At 35.1% G+C, this 16324-nt stretch overlaps 1 protein-coding gene across 4 annotated transcripts in view; it reads right to left on the bottom strand.

The window, feature by feature from the left end:
- The window catches only part of PGAP1 (post-GPI attachment to proteins inositol deacylase 1), a 71581-nt gene that overhangs the window by 43605 nt on the left and 11652 nt on the right, over positions 1–16324 (bottom strand). For 3 of the 4 annotated variants that reach the window (XM_045558964.1, XM_045558966.1, XM_045558963.1), the window contains exons 3-4: positions 14054–14229; positions 3246–3417 (exon numbers count right to left, since the gene is read on the bottom strand). In XM_045558964.1, the coding sequence (XP_045414920.1) occupies positions 3246–3372 (127 nt within the window). In that variant the 5' untranslated portion in view covers positions 3373–3417; positions 14054–14229. Of the gene's footprint in view, positions 1–3245; positions 3418–5751; positions 5788–14053; positions 14230–16324 lie in introns of those variants that run through there. The other variant, XM_045558967.1, reaches the window with a different exon arrangement.

Below are 16324 nucleotides of genomic sequence, written 5' to 3'. Positions count from 1 at the left end.
AGTACAAATACTAAGAGCTACTACAGGCATCAATAAAGAAAAAAGATATCCAAATTTTACTAGCTTTGACAAGTCCATATGCAAACATATCTCTGTATTTCACAAGGACGATGCTCGCTCATGAGCCACGCAGTATAGCAAGGAGAGAAAACTCTAAAATTCTTCTAAAGAGAAGAATTTACTATGCCAAAGAATTGTAGACATTTGTGGTATTGGTTTCATGGTGTATTGTGTATGTTTGAACCCGTCAAATTGTATACATTAAATATGTAAAGTTTTTTGTGTATCAATTACCCTCAATAAAGTGGTTAAAAAAAAAAAAAGCTATAGATTCCTCCCTATCATGGTAGTGTCCCTGCTTATAAGGGCTTAGCAACTTTCTACTGTGACCAACCACACCACATAAAATACTATTTAAATTCTTACAATACAATCTATCAGGGCAATACCAGTGATATCAGTTTTAGGGCTAGGCTGCTGCGGAAAATCTCAGGTTAGGATTCTACTCATTTAGTGTAATAAGCAGTTCAAAGGGAAGAAGAAAGTTGCAGACAATTTTTCAGCTTGTCTATGTAACGTGAGAAAATTTTAGTGTCAAAGATTATTAAATTGAGGCCAGGGCTGGGGAGTTCTTATTTCTTTTTCTGATTATCAAAACTTAGCCAGGCGTGGTGGCTCATGCCTGTCTGTAGTCCTAGCTATTTGGGAGGCTGAGGCAGGAGGATTGCTTGAGCCCAGGAGTTTGAGGCTGCAGTGAGCTACAGTGATGCCACTGTACTCTAGTACTCTAACCCAGGCAACAGAGCAAGACCCTGTTTCACAAAAAAAAAAAACAACAAAAAAACAACACCTTACTGCATTTTTATCCTGGCATGTGGTCCCATTCAGGGCTTCAAACATTTGGTACACCAAGCTCCTCCCATTATAGATCTCAGCGATATTTACTGAGATTGCCACCAAGTCAATCCAATCTTAACATCTGGAGGGCCTGGTATACGAGAACCAATGCAGCACACATGCCATGTCTAAATACTTAATAGTAAAAAATCCAGCTAACAAACTGTTAAATATATTGTCCCTGCCTATCTTGACAAATATATCACTGAAATAATCCAGAAGGCCAGGTTGAAATTAAGAATTCTCAGACAGCTCACAGCTGGACATTGGATTGTGGTTAGCACAGGAAGAGCAGATCTCTGGGCCATTACTATTCTATCCTCCTTCTCTTCCCGTCCCAATTCCATTTTGCATCACAAGCTCTGTCTGTACTTCCTGCAGAGGTACCCCTTGGCTACAACTCAAGTTTAGGATTGTACATACTTGCCCTTAGGAAGACAGAGCCAGGTAAGAGACCCACAGAGGTCCTGGAAGTACACCTGGGGCATATGGGCAAAAAAAGCCTGGAGGCCTGGTTATTTGGATCACGGTCTAGAAGTAAAGGCATGAGCTCTAAGTGGGGAAGCTTAGCATGTATATATATACTTCTTACCCTATAGGGAAGGACAGGTCCAGGGCAGGGCCCTCTGTAGTGCAGAGCCCAGTGCAGGGCCTCCTTCCTCCTATTTAAGGTATTTCCACCAAATATATACAGAGAATCTACTTCTGCAGGTCTTATGGATCTCTGTCTCTCAAAACTTAAAAATCCATGACCCTTTGAACTAGTTCTTCTGTTTTTTTATTCTAATTTTGACTTACTGAAATAAAAAATAAATGTAGAATAAAGAGGAAAGATGCTTACTAATTACAGGAAAGGCACTAACAATCACTTTCTGTCTGAGCCTTTTAGAGACAGACCATCGCGATCTTTCAAAACAATAAAACCTGACTCTATTGAAAGTTCATTCCTCAAAGAATTTTTTAAAGTGTTTTTAAGTCATTCTAATTTAATCTACATGGCTTATCTATATATACCATACAAAATGCAATAACATAAAGAGTTCTCAATTTTGGTGACAAGTACTATGATTTTTAGCCTTTGATTTTTTTCTAAAACCATGGTCATGTATGATCATTAGAAGTAGTACAACAGATTTAAACAACTTCAATAGTAAAATCAGAAATTTTTGCTATTAAAAGATTTCTACAGGCAAAGTTTTAAATGTAATAAAAGAAAAACCAAATCTCCTAATAAGTACTATTGTACCAGATACTTCTAGCCAGTAAATTATTCCTTGGCAATGTTGTTATGTTAAGATGGGCACTTTAGAAAACTACTTTGGTTTGGAGTCAGTGGGGGACATTTCTTTCTCACTTAACTACAAACAAAGTTTTCATCAAAATTAAGATAATCCAAATTTTGACAAAAAGTTGCATAAATTTACTGACCAGGAAGAAGAATTCTTTCTAAAGATTTTCTTCTACTCATATAATATTCCTATAAGCAGTGAAGATAATCTTCGACTTTAACAAAAGTTGAGACAGTAGGCAGTGAATTCTTATCCTGTAACATCACTATTCAAATTACATAATCATAAACTCCTACTGTTCATTCAAAATTCTCTGAAATATTATAGTATTATCCGCAGTTTTATTTCTTATGCTCTAGTAATACAGGTCAATTAAGAGGCAGTATACCATGCTAAGGGCACAGGCCCAGGCACAAGTTTGTCAGGGTCAAATACTGGCTCAACTACTTTCTTGCCCTTTGACTTTGGTCAAGAACTTTATCTTGGCCTCTTTTTCTATCATAAACAAGAGGATAATAATGGTATCAACTTCACAGGACTATAGTAAAGATTAAGGGTGGTAATATATCAAGTGAAGTCCTTAATATAGTACCCAAAATATAATAAAACCTCAATAATATTGCAATTCTACCTCACTAAGTGTTAGCATACCTATTTATTTTAAAAACAAGACATTGCTATTTTACTTAAATAAAAGTTTATTTGGGATAGAGTAGTGGAACAGTTAACAAAAGTATAGGAAGTTTAGATACATCTTAAGAGACAGGAAATCATCCTCAAGAATACTAAACTGAAGATCTAGTGCCTAGGGATTATAAAGTACATGTCAACCATGTGTTGCTATGGACAAGATGCTATGAACAGAGAAAACTAACAATAGTTTCGATGATGAGCCTAAATTGAAAGACACAAAGTGCTGATTTGCAGTTCAGCTGCTTCACACTTGTATAAATCTGTAGCACACTCTAAGGGGAATAGCTACAGGGATTTATTTATTTTATTTATTTAATCTTGAACAACAACAGGGAGGTCAGTTAGTGTTTACATAACAGTACTCACCTGTAATGAAACGATCTAATGGCATCACAGGAGCAATATGAGGTGTGGCTTGTGTAATAAGAAGATTTATCAGATCTTGTTTAAAGTTTTTCAGTGTGAGCAATGCTCTTGCAACAAGGCCACCCATAGAATGACCAATTATTGTCACACTTTTTGGAGCAAATTCTTGACCCTATTAAAATAAATCACCATGGCATAATTAAAGCTTGGTACCATAAAAATACTAAATATTCCTTTCTGCATATGAGTAATTTTACAGAAAAAAGAAATTTATATAACCTCCCATCAGAAGGTACAGAAATACATTCTTACACAGTTTAAATAAGTACATTAGTGTATACATAATATTGTGTTCTGCTAAACATTTTTATAGATATACCTTGGTTTTCTGAACCCAAATTGGAATATTGGTCTAACAAATCATGTTTGTACCATTTGTTATGTTGCATATAATCTGAGGAGTAATATTTGATATAAACCAGAATATTAGGTTTTATAAGATGTAAGAAATCATTCATTTGAAACTGAAAATACCACAAAAAAGCCAAGACAACTATAGTTGTCTTAGCAATATACCTCATTATGTTGGTGTCTCATATCTCATCTAATTATTTCTCTGCTGTGCATATGGGTTTAAAAATACACCAGCATTGCAGACATTTAGTCACTGACAATTACATATTTCATTTTTTAATTAAGTATTGCTTTTCAAAAAATCTTTTGTTTTCACCAGTATCCTCAGTCCCACTATCAAACTTTTGCTCATCACCCCCAACACTGACCCTTCACATGTGCCTTCTCTGTTACTATGAATAAATTGGACCTTGTGCAGAAAGAGTTAATACAGTAGGCCTAAGACTGCAATCCTTAGAATGGACTACATGCAAATCTGGCTCTTGGCTGGAATATGGGACCTTATATTTTGGGGAGATTCCCACCATTCTCTAAATGGTAAGAATGGCTCACTGTGCCAAAACCGTTAGTGCAAACAATATGCTTTATGCTGAGCACCTGCTGTCCTTCAGGCTGGAATTCTGGTATGTGCTTGGCAGAGGATGTCTACATGATAAGCCTCTAATAAAAACCTTGAGCACTGAGTCTCTAATGAGCTTCCCTCATAGACAATACTTCATACATGTCACAAATTGTTGGTGAGGGAATTAAGCACATCCTGTGGGAGGACTCATTCTGTGTGACTCCCCCTGTGAGAGGACTTCCGGAAGCTTGCACCTAGTTTCCTCCAGATTTCACCCCATGTGCCTTTTCCCTTTGCTGATTTTTGCTTTCTATCCTTTCACTGCAATACATCATAACCAATGGTACAACTATATGCTGAATTATGTGAATCCTCCTGGCGAATTATCAAACCCGGGGATCGTCTGGGGCATCCCTGACACAGATCTGATCTTAGCAAAGGTCAACCCTCTACAATTGTGCTCTGAAACCTATCCCCTTTGGTCTTCTCAAGTACATCATTCCAGAAATTCTTCCCATTTTCTTCTTATATCATTGTTATTCCCTCTATACTAGTTTATTTTCATTAGTGTATAAATGTACTGTTATTCTCCACTAAAAAATAGAAACAATTCTCCTTTAACTCTCATTTCCCCTTTGTGATTGCACTTTCTCTACATCTCTTTAACAGCAAAACTCTTCAAAAATAGTTGTATGTACAGTACTTGCTGTCTTCAATTTCTCAACTTCCATACACCCTTAAATCCATTCCAGTCAGGTTTTCACTTTAACACTCCACCAAAACTGCTCTTGCCAAGTCACCAAGGAATTTAATGATAAATTCTTAATCCTCATCTTATTTGACCTATTAACTGCATTTGACATAGTTGATTACTTCCTTCTTTGAAATATTTGACTTGGTTTCCTTGACAATGAACTCTCCTGGTTCTCCTCCTACCTCACGGGCTGTACCTTCTTAGTCTCTGTTGCTGGTTCCTGCTCATCTCTCTTCATTTCTTAAAATGGGAGTGACTCAGGCTTTAGACCTTTTATAACTATGTTGACACCATTGGTGATCTTGTCCAGTCTTGTGGTTTTAAATACATCTAAACACTGTCAACCCCCAAGTAACGATCTCCAGACTGGACCTTTCCTCTTAAACTCTAGTCTTGAATTCCATTTGCACAACAGTTATATGTGGAACATCTAATATGCATCTCAAATTGAGCTTGTCTAAAACTAAACTCTTAATCTCCTACAAATCTATTACAAATCTATTCCTCCTACATTCTTCCCCTCCCCCACTAATGCCAATTCAATCTTTCCAGTTGTTTAGTCAAAAAACTTGTCGTTCATTTTTTTTTAATTTATTTCAGCATATTATGGGGATACAGATGTTTAGGTTACTTACATTGCCTTTGCCCTACCTGAGTCAGAGCTTCAAGCGTATCCATCCCCTAGATGGTGCACACCATACCCATTAGGTGTGTATATACCCACCCCCTACTCCCCACTCCCATCTGCCCGACACCCGATGAATGTTATTACTAACGTGCACTTAAGTGTTGATCAGTTAACATCAATTTGATGGTGAGTACATGTGGTGCTTGTTTTTCCATTCTTGTGATACTTCACTTAGTAGAATGGGCTCCAGCTGTTTCCAGGATAATACAAGAGGTGCTAGATCACCAGTTTTCTGTGGTTGAGTAGAACTCCATGGTATAACATATACTTGCGGTCATTCTTAACTCTTCTTTTCCTCTCACATAGCTCCTCCATATCTGATCTGCCAGCAAATCTTGTTGCCTCAACCTTTAAGATTTACAATGATCTGACCATTTCTCATCACTTCAGCTGTGACCAACTTAATTTAAACCACCATTATGTCTTGCCTGAATTACTGCAATAACCTCCTAACTGGTCTCTCTGCATCCACCTTTACATTCCTTCAGTTTATCCTTAAGAGCAGCCAGAGGCCGGGCGTGGTGGCTCACACCTGTAATCCTTGCACTTTGGGAGGCCGAGGTGGGTGGATTGTTTGAGCTCAGGAGTTTGAGACCAGCCTGAGCAAGAGCGAGACCCCGTCTCTACTAAAAATAGAAAGAAATTATCTGGCCAACTAAAACATATATAGAAAAAATTAGCCGGGCATGGTGGCGCATGCCTGTAGTCCCAGCTACCCGGGAGGCTGAGGCAGGAGGATCACTTAAGCCCAGGAGTTTGAGGTTGCTGTGTGCTAGGCGGATGCCATGGCACTCCCTCTAGCCTGGGCAACAAAGCGAGACTCTGTCTCAAAAAAGAAAAAAAAAAAAAAAGCAGCCAGAATGATACTGTTAAATAAGAACATGTCACTCCTCTACTCAAAAACATTTATAGTGGTTTTCTATACCATTCCAAATAAAAGGCAAAATTCTTAAAATTGCCCATAAGGCTCTACAATCTGCCACTCCCCAAGTTCTCTTCCTACCAACTCACTCTATCTGCTCCACCCATACCAGTTTCCTTGTTTCTCCTCAAATACGGCATGTATGTGCCTGCCCCATATATTTGTTTCCTCTACCTAGAGTATTCTCTTCCTGTATAGCCAAATGGGTCACTCGGTCATGTACTTGATACGTATTAAATTGTCTCCTTCTCAAAAGAGGTCTTCCCTGGGCACCCTTATTTATCATTGTAATCCTCTGCCCTTGACTGCCTAGCTCTCTGTTCTATTTTTCTTCCTGACATTTATAACCATATAAGATTGTATGTATTTTTCTTATCTATCATGTTTATTATCTGCCTCTCCCCATGAGAACATAAGCTCCACAAGGGCTTGGATTTCTGTTTTACTCACTGCTTTATTTACTTAAAGACTCACGTGATGAATGAGTTTTTTTCCAACTAGAATTTCCTCTTTCCCACACCCAAATCTTAACCATTCGACAAGATTTAGTTGTCCTCTAACTTCTATTGTACTTGTTTGTAATAGGAATCTTACTTTCTAAAAGCCTCAACTTTTGAAACGTTTATTATTTTTATTATAAATGTGGTATGTAGTCATTACAGAAAATCTAAAACAAAAAATAGAGAAAGAAAAAATTACTTAGTGTACAATATTAAAGACATTTGTTTATTATGAATGACAATTATGGAAATAAATCTCACTCTGTGATCATATCTTATTTATCTTACCCAATAAATATCAGACACATAAAAGATCCTGTACCTAATGTGGCTTGTTTCCTCCCATAATACTTAGAATAATCATAATTACTCAGGTTGAGGAAGTCTGCTTCTATTTCTACTTTGCTGAGTTTTGTGTTTTTTATTTTACAATCACGAATGGGTACTCACTGTAGTCAAATGATTTTTTTCTTCATCTACTGAAATAATCCTATGATGAATTACATTGATTGATACTTGAATATTAAACCAATTTTGCTTCTTGGGATAAACTCTATTCGGTCACGAAATATTATACCTTCAAAATATTGCTGGATTTGACAGGCTAACTTTTTGTTGAGGATTTTATATCAATGTCTATGAGGGATATTATGTTTCTATTTTCTTTTCAAACAATACTATTGTCTAATTTTGATATCAGAGTTTGCCGTCTTTGTAAAATGAACTGTTAAGTGCGCTATTTTCTGAACGTTTGTGTAAGATGGGTATTACTTCTTCCTTAAATGTTTGCTAGAACTAACCACTGAAGTCATTTAGCCCTAGGTTTTTCTTGGTGGTAAAATTTTTAATTACAAATTCAAAAATTTTTAAATAGATATAGGACCAAACAGATTTTGTTTCTTCTTGTCTCTTTTATAATTTATGTTTCAAGAAATGTGTGCATTTCATCTGAGCTGTCAAATTTATTGGCATAAAGTTATTCACAGTATTCCTTTATCATCCTCTTTTTATCTATAGGCTCTGCAGTGATGTCCCCTATTTCATTCCAGATATTGTCCATTTGTTTTCTTTCCCTTTTTTTTCTTAATAAGTCTAGCGATAAATCAACTTTATAGATCTTTTCAAAGAATTAGTTGTTGGTATAAATTATGTTCTCTGTTTGATTTCCATTCTCATCTTTATTGTCTCCTTACTCCTACTTACTTTGTACTTCTTTATTTCCTTAAATTGGTTTTTTAAACCTAGTTCTTTTCTGATATAAGCATTTAAGACTATATTTCTTCTAACCACTAGTTTAATCTTAAAACTTCTGATACTGTGTTTTCATTTTAGTTCAGTTCAGAATATTTTCAAATTTCACTATGATTTTCTTTTTGACCTCTGGGGGTTATCTAGAACTAATTTCCAGATATTTCAGGATTTCCCAGATGTCTTTTTGTTGATTTCTAATTTAATTCTGCTATATTCAAAAAATATATTTTTTATTATTTCAATCTTCTGAAATTTACTGAGACTTGTTTGATGGTCTAGCATACAACATTTCTTAGTAAATGTTCCAGGTGCATTTAAAGAGAACACATTCCTGCAGTTGTTGGGTGCAATGTTCTATAAATGTCAACAAGGTTAAAATGGTTCAAATCTTCAATATTGTTAATGATTTTCTATTTATTTTATCAATTACTGAGAGGAGTACTGAAATCTCCAGCTCCAGTTGTGGATTGACCTATTTCTTCCTTTAGTTCTGTTAGTTTTTGCTCCATGCATTTGGAAACTCTGTTATTAAATGCATACTACTCACTCAGGATTATTTTGCTGTCTTGATGAATTGATCCTTTTATCATGATGAAATGTCCCTCTTTATTTCTGATAATATCTTTTGACCTAGAATCTATTTATCTGATATTGATATAGCCAGTGTGTCTTGCCTTTTTAATCTAGTCTGACAAGATCTGCCTTTTAACTGGAGTGTTTAGTCTACAATTAATATAATTATTGATATAGTTGGGTTTAACTCCATCATCTTACCATTTGCTATTTGTCCCATCTGTTTTTCATTCTTTCCTCTTTTCAAATTGAGCTTTTAAAAACTGTGGTAAGAACATCTAACATGAGATCTACCCTCCCAACAGATTTTTAAGTGTAAAATACAGTATTGTTAACTATAGACACAATATTGTATAGCATATCTCTAGAACTTATTCATCGTGCATAACTGAAACTTTATACCCATTGATTAGTAAGTCCCTATTTCCCCCACGCCCTGGCAACCACCATTATACTCTCTGCTTCTGTGAGTTTTTGACTATTTTGGACACCTCATTTAATCATGGAATCATGCAGCATTTTCCCTTCTATGACTGGCTTATTTCAACTAGCATAAAGTCCTCAAGGTTTGTCCATGTTGTCACACATTGCAGGGGTTCTTTCTTTTTAAAGGCTGAATAACATTCCATTACATGTGTGTATCACATTTTCTTTATCCATTCATCCATCAATGGACATTCAGGGTGCTTCCACATCTTGGCTATTGGAAATAGTGCTGTAATGAATATAGAAATGCTAGTATCTCTTTAAGATCCTGATTTCAATTCTTCTGGATAAATACCGAAAAGTGAGATTGCTAGATCATACGGTAGTTGTTTTTTTTTAATTTTTTGAAAAATTTCCATGCTCTTTTCCATAGTAGCTGCACCATTTTGCATTCCAACAATATACCAGGGTTCCAACTTCTCCATGTCCTTACCAATACCTGTCTTTTGTCTTGTTTTTTTATATACATAATAGCCATCCTAACAGGCATAAGGTGGTATCTCATTGTAGTTTTGATTTGCATTTCCCTGATTAGTGATGTTGAGCATTTTCCTGTTGGCCATTTATATGTCTTCTTTGGAGAAATGTCTATTCAAGTCCTTAGCCCATTTTTAAATTAGGTTATTAGTTTTTTTGCTATTGAGTTGTCTGAGTTCCTTATCTATTTTTGATATTAACCCCTTATCAGATATGGTTTACAAACATTTTCTTATTCCATAGATTGCATTTTTACTCTGTTCATTGTTTTCTTTGCTACACAGAAGTTTTTGGTTTGATATAGTCCCACTCGTCTAATTTTGCTTTTGTTGCCTGTACTTCTAGTGTCATGATTGCCAAGAGCAATGTCCTAAAGCTTTTCCCCTATTTTCTTCTAGGAGACTTTGTTTTACAGTTTCAGGTTTTATGTTTAAGCCTTTAATCCTTTTGAGTTGATTTGTGTATGAGGTAAGGGTCAAATTTCATTCTTTTGCATGTACGTATCTGGTTTTCCCAACACAACTGCTGAAGAGACTATCCTTTCTCCATTCTTGACAGCCTTTCAAATATCAGTTGACCACGTATGTGCACATTTATTTCTGGACTCTAATCTGTTCCACTGGTGTATGTCTGTCTTTTTGCCAGTACCATACTGCTTTAATTACTGTAGCTTTATAATATATTTTTAAATCAGGAAATGTTATGTTTCCAGTTTTGTTGTTCTTTCTCAAGACTGTTTTGGCTATTTGGGGTCCTTTGTGGTTCCGTATGAATTTTGGAAATCTTTTTTCTATTTCTGTAAAAAGTGCCATCAGGATTTTCAGAGGGATTACATTGAATCTGTAAGTTACTTTGGGTATTATGAACAATTTAACAATATAGAGTCTTCCAATTTATGCACATGGAGTGTCTTTCCATTTGTGTCTTAATTTCTTTCATCAGTGTTTTCAATATAGAAGTCTGTGACTTCTTAGTTTATTAAGTATTTAATTCTTTTTGATGCTACTGTAAATGGGGATGTTTTTCTAATTTCCTTTTCAGATACTTCATTGTTGATGTACAGAAATGATTTTTGTTATGGTGATTTTGTATCCTGCAATTCACTGAATTAATTTATTAGTTCTAACAGTATTTTTTGTGGCACCATTAGAATTTTCTAAATATAAGATCGAAGTCATCTGCAAACAGACAATTTTACTTCTTCCTTTCTGAATTGGATGTCTCTTATTTCTTTTTCTCATCTAACTGCTCTGGCTAGGATTTCCAGCACTATGTTGATTAGAAGTGGCAAGAGTGGGCATCTTTGCACTGTTTCTGATCTTAGAAGAAAAGCTTTCAGTTTTTTTCTTATTGAGTATGATGTTGGATTGAATTTTTTTAATGTTCCATTATGTTTTTTCCATTTGTTCTTTGGCTATATCTCCTTTTTTGTTTACTCTAGAAATTACAATATGTGATCTTAAACTTATTAGTCTACCATGAATTAATATCACACCACTTCACAGAACCTTGTAGCAGAATAATTCTATTTACTCCTATTTCCAATCCTTTTCACCATTATTGTCAAATATTTTCTTCTAAATAAATTATAAACCTCATAATGCTTTTTTTTGCTGTAAAGAATTTTTTTTTACCTTTTTATTTTGAACTAATTAAGAAAAGGTATAAAAATAATACAGAGTTCCCATATACACCCCTTAGCCAACTTCCCCCGATGTTCACATTTCACATAACGAAACTCAATTACCCAAATCAGGAAATTAGCATTAGTATAACAGGATCAACTAAACTGCAGACCTTATTTATATTTCACCAGTTCTTCCTCTAATGCACTTTTTCTGGATTCCATCTAGTACCCCACCTTGCATTTAGTCTCCTATGATCTGTGAGAATTTTCCAATCTTTCCTTGTTTTTTATGACCTTCATACTTTTGAAGTTATTGTGTTGTTGTCTCTCAATTTGGGTTTGTCTGAAGTTTTCTCATGATTAGAATGAGGTTATGAACTTTTGGAAATAATACCACAGAAATGATGTTGCATTCTTCTCAGTGTATCATGTCAAGGGGGTTCACAGTATTGATGCTTTATTACTGGTAATATTAACCTTGGTTAAGATGGTATATCTGCCGGATTTTTCCACTGTAAAATAATTCCTTTCCTTTGTAGGTGACAAATGTTTTATAAGTAATACTTTGAGACTATGTGAATATCCTCTTTCTCCTCAAATTTTCATCCACTAACTTTAGCATCCATTGGTACAACTCGTCTGCAGCAATTACTATGCTGTTCCCCTGATAGTAATTTTGTATTTTTCTATTTCCTTCTACTGGTGACAAAACTACCAGAGATTTTTTTTTTTACTCTGACAATATGTTTATTTTGCCTTCATTTTTAAAGGACATTTTTGCTGGATATACAATTTTAGGTTGAGAATCCCCCTCCTCCCACCCCAAGACCTTTAAGATGTTATTCTAAACTGTTTTTGGCTTTCATTATTTCTAATGAGAAATTAGTGGTAATTTTTATTATTTTTCCTGTAAGTAAATGGTTTTTCTCTATTTTTAGGATTTTCTCTTTATTTTGGTTTTCAGCAATTTGACTATGATTATTGTTGTGTTTCTCCTGCTTGACTTTCATTGACCTTCTTGTATCTGTGGGTTAAAATTTTTTAATCAAAATTGGAATATTTGGGGCCATTAATTCTTTGAATATGTTTTCCTCCATTATTTCTCTTTCCTTTCTTCTGAGATTCCAATTATACATGTATTAGACTGACCCACATGTTACTGAAGTACTGTTATTTTCATTCTATCATCTACGTTTCAGTTTGGATAGTGTTTATCATCCTGTCTTCAAACCCAGTGATGTCTTTTTCTGTAGTGTTCAATCTGGTTTAAGCCTATCTAGTGAATTTTTGATTTCTGATATGTATTGTTTCAGCTCTAGATTTCCCTTTTGTTTTGTTTATAGTTTCATGTCTCTGTTGAGATGCCCCATTTGTTCCTATGTTATGGGTATTTACTTTAAATCCTTAGGATTTACTTTAAATCCTTAACTTTGTTTGATATTTTTGAGGCTTATATTTAAGCATTGTTCAGATGGAAACTAAAGTACCTCGTACTTTAGGGCTATGGCATCCTCTTCCTAAATCGTGTTCTTTCTGAGGTCTCAAATGAATGTCTACTGGGGTCAGATAGGTCCTTCTACTCTAGCACATATGTTTCCCAGCACCACATGGCCTCTGAAATTTCAATTCAGCTTACAATTCCCCACCAGCTGTTTTCTCCAGGATTTGTATAGCAGCATGACCAAGGGAGGAATTGGTTCACCCCAGCAGGTAGCTATATTTTATCCCTGACATTATTTAGAATTGCTGGCACAAAATGATTTTTAGTCTGTTTTACTGTTCTTTTAAATTTCTCTAAAACATGTATTTTCTCTTATTTCTTACACCCGAGGTGGACATACCCTACCAGTTCCTCCTTGGTATGCCACCGTCTTATAGCTTCTTGCCCTCTGTATATAGAGCATCGCATCCAAAGATTGAAAAATGAAACTTTTTTAGAGCTCTTTCTCTGCATCATTTTCTTCTTTCTCATACCCTGTCCCACCTAGCCCACTTTAGTAACCCCAAATTCAAATTCTCTGCCTTCTTCAGATGAGTGACATTGATGTGCTCTGCTTGATCTCTACCTACTTGCCTCACGGCCTGGAAAATGCTTCCAGGCAGAAATCCAGGGCAGTCATGGAGCTTACTTCTTCCAGGGATCACGGTCCTTTGCTGCTTGGTTGTCCAACATCTCAGAACATGTGCTTCAGATATCTTGACCAGTTTTACAGTTGTTTACATATGCAGGCGCCCTACTCTAGTACTAGTTACTTACTCATGTCTAAAAGCAGCAATCTACACCAATAGTTTTTAGGAAATGAACTGTACTCCTAATTTACATATATAGTTAAAAAAATTTCCCCTGAATTCACAAGAAAGGTTTTTTGAAAATTCAACTTAAACCTCAAAACCACCACTGATTTCAAGATGACAGACTCTAACCAAAAAACAAAAAAGACCTTTGTGCTATCTATGCTTCAACTTCCATATAAACAAATATATGATATAAAATATACTGAAGAAAAGATGCTTATAGGTAGTACCACTATTAATTTGCACACTTATCTCTTACCTTGTAGAGTTTGAGAATTGTTTTAATGCATTCATGTACAAACTTGGTCTGCTTCTGAAGACTTCCACCATACAGTGCCACCAGTTCTTCATTGAAGTTCACACTAAAGAAGTCAAAGTGGTACTTGAAGTCAATGTCTTCTGCTTTTCTAAGAGCAATAGAGCCAATAGAACGAACTACAGAGGAAAAGAGTGAAGTGCAAATTAAAATTTTTAGAAGTTTCATCCAGTCTTTCTTCAAAGTTTCTTAATAAATAACTGTATCCCACATCATGAATATAAACCATCTATTTCAGGATGAAATCCACTAATAGTACCAATTTAGAAGAACAAACTAACCTAGCAACCATATATGCCTTAAACATAGTAAGTGTACCCTAAATATTTTTAAAATTAAATAAACAAAAAGTGAACAGGTCACTCATTCTCTACCAGCTTTCCTTTCAGTACGGGTGACACTAGCTAAAAGAGAAGGGAAAGATTCTTTGAAGAATGAGAAATGAAAATTTTTTGACACTTATTGAGGATTTTAAGAATGAGAAAGTTCCTACAGGAAATGTCTGCTCATCACTTGGTTTAGATACTCATGCTTAATTTGTCTCTTTCTCTTACACATGACATCAGCAAGTTCTGCCTTGCTCTACCTTCCCAATATATCCCCAGTCGAAGCTTCTCATCATTTCTACGGCTCCCTTCCTAATCCAAACACCATCATATCTTGCCTGAACTACTCTACAGTTTCCTAACTGGTTTCCGTGCTTTCATTTTTTTTCTCATTGCTGTTTTGCAAACCCTTTAACAAAATTTACTGTGAATTAATTAAATTAAGTGGTGTAAAAATTGAGGCATATAGTTTAGCAAACAAAATACCTCTGTTTGCCATTCCATTTTCTAAAAACATATACCACACACACACTATAATTCACATATTGTATAACTCACTTTGTAAAGTATACAATTCAATGGTTTTTAGTATATTTACCATATCTGGTATATACTGTACAACCATCTCTGAAATCTAATGTTAGACACTTTTTAATCACCCCAAAAACAAAATCTTTGTCCACTAGCAGTCACTCCCCATGTCCCCACTCCTCCCAACCCATGGCAAGCAATAATCTACTTTCTGTCCCTATGGATTTGCCTTTTTTAGACAACTCATACATAAATAGGATCATATAACATGTGTGTTCTTTTGACTGGCTTTTTTCACTCTTCATGTTTTCAAGGTTCTTCCATGTTGTAGCATGTATCAGTAATTCATTCCTCTTCATTACTGAATAATGTTCCGTTACATGGATATCATATTTTATTCATCCATTTATCAGCTGATGCACATTTAAATGGTTTCCACTTTTGGTTATTATGAATAGTGCTGCTATAAACATTTATATACCAGTTTTTGTGTGGGTGTATGTTTATTTTTCTTGGGTAGATACCTAGGAGTGAAATTGTTGGGCCACATGATAGCTCTGTGTTTAATATTCTGAAGAACTACCAAACAGTTTTCCAAAGTGGCTGTACCATTTTATGTTCCCACCAGCAATGTATGACATTTCCAGTTTCTCCACATCTTCACCAATAGTTGTTATCTATCTTTTTTATTATAGCTATCCTAATAGGTATGAAGTGGTATCTTTTTCCTGAAATCACTTTTTTTAATTTCAAAGTATTAAGGGGTTACAAAAATATTTTTAGTTACATGGATCGCTTTTGCAATGCTTGAGTCATGGGTATAAGTGTGCTCATCACCCAAATAGTGTTCATTGTACCCATTAGGTAGGTTTTTGCCGCTTCCCTCCTCCTGGTATCTAATTTAGATTTGTATTTCTCTGATGACTATTGATGTTTAGTACCTTTCCTGCTGCCACTCTTGCCCTTTTATAACATATTTTTTTCACAGCAAAGGCAGAGTGATCATTTTTTAAAAGTAAATCCCACCTACCAGACTGGTTAACATTTTTAAATCTGACAATTCCAATGTTGTCAAGGATGTGGAGCAAAGGCAAGTATAATGTATCGTTTGTGGGAATATAAATTAGTATAACCAGTAAAGATAAAAGGATACACATAACCTGTGACATGGAATTATACTCTGAGATACACATTTTATAAAAACATGCGCTTATGTGCTCCAAGATACATACAGAAGAAGATTCACTATTTGTAATTGCCAATATATGTAAACAACTCAAATGTCCAAAGACAGAATGGACAGACTATGGTACAGTCATACAACAGAATAATATGGAGTAAGGAAAATGAATGAATC

Source organism: Lemur catta, chromosome 8 (genome assembly GCF_020740605.2).
Source record: "Lemur catta isolate mLemCat1 chromosome 8, mLemCat1.pri, whole genome shotgun sequence".
NCBI classification, from domain to species: domain Eukaryota; kingdom Metazoa; phylum Chordata; class Mammalia; order Primates; family Lemuridae; genus Lemur; species Lemur catta.
Note: the sequence above shows the minus strand (reverse complement) of the source record. Positions and strands in the feature narration are given on the sequence as shown.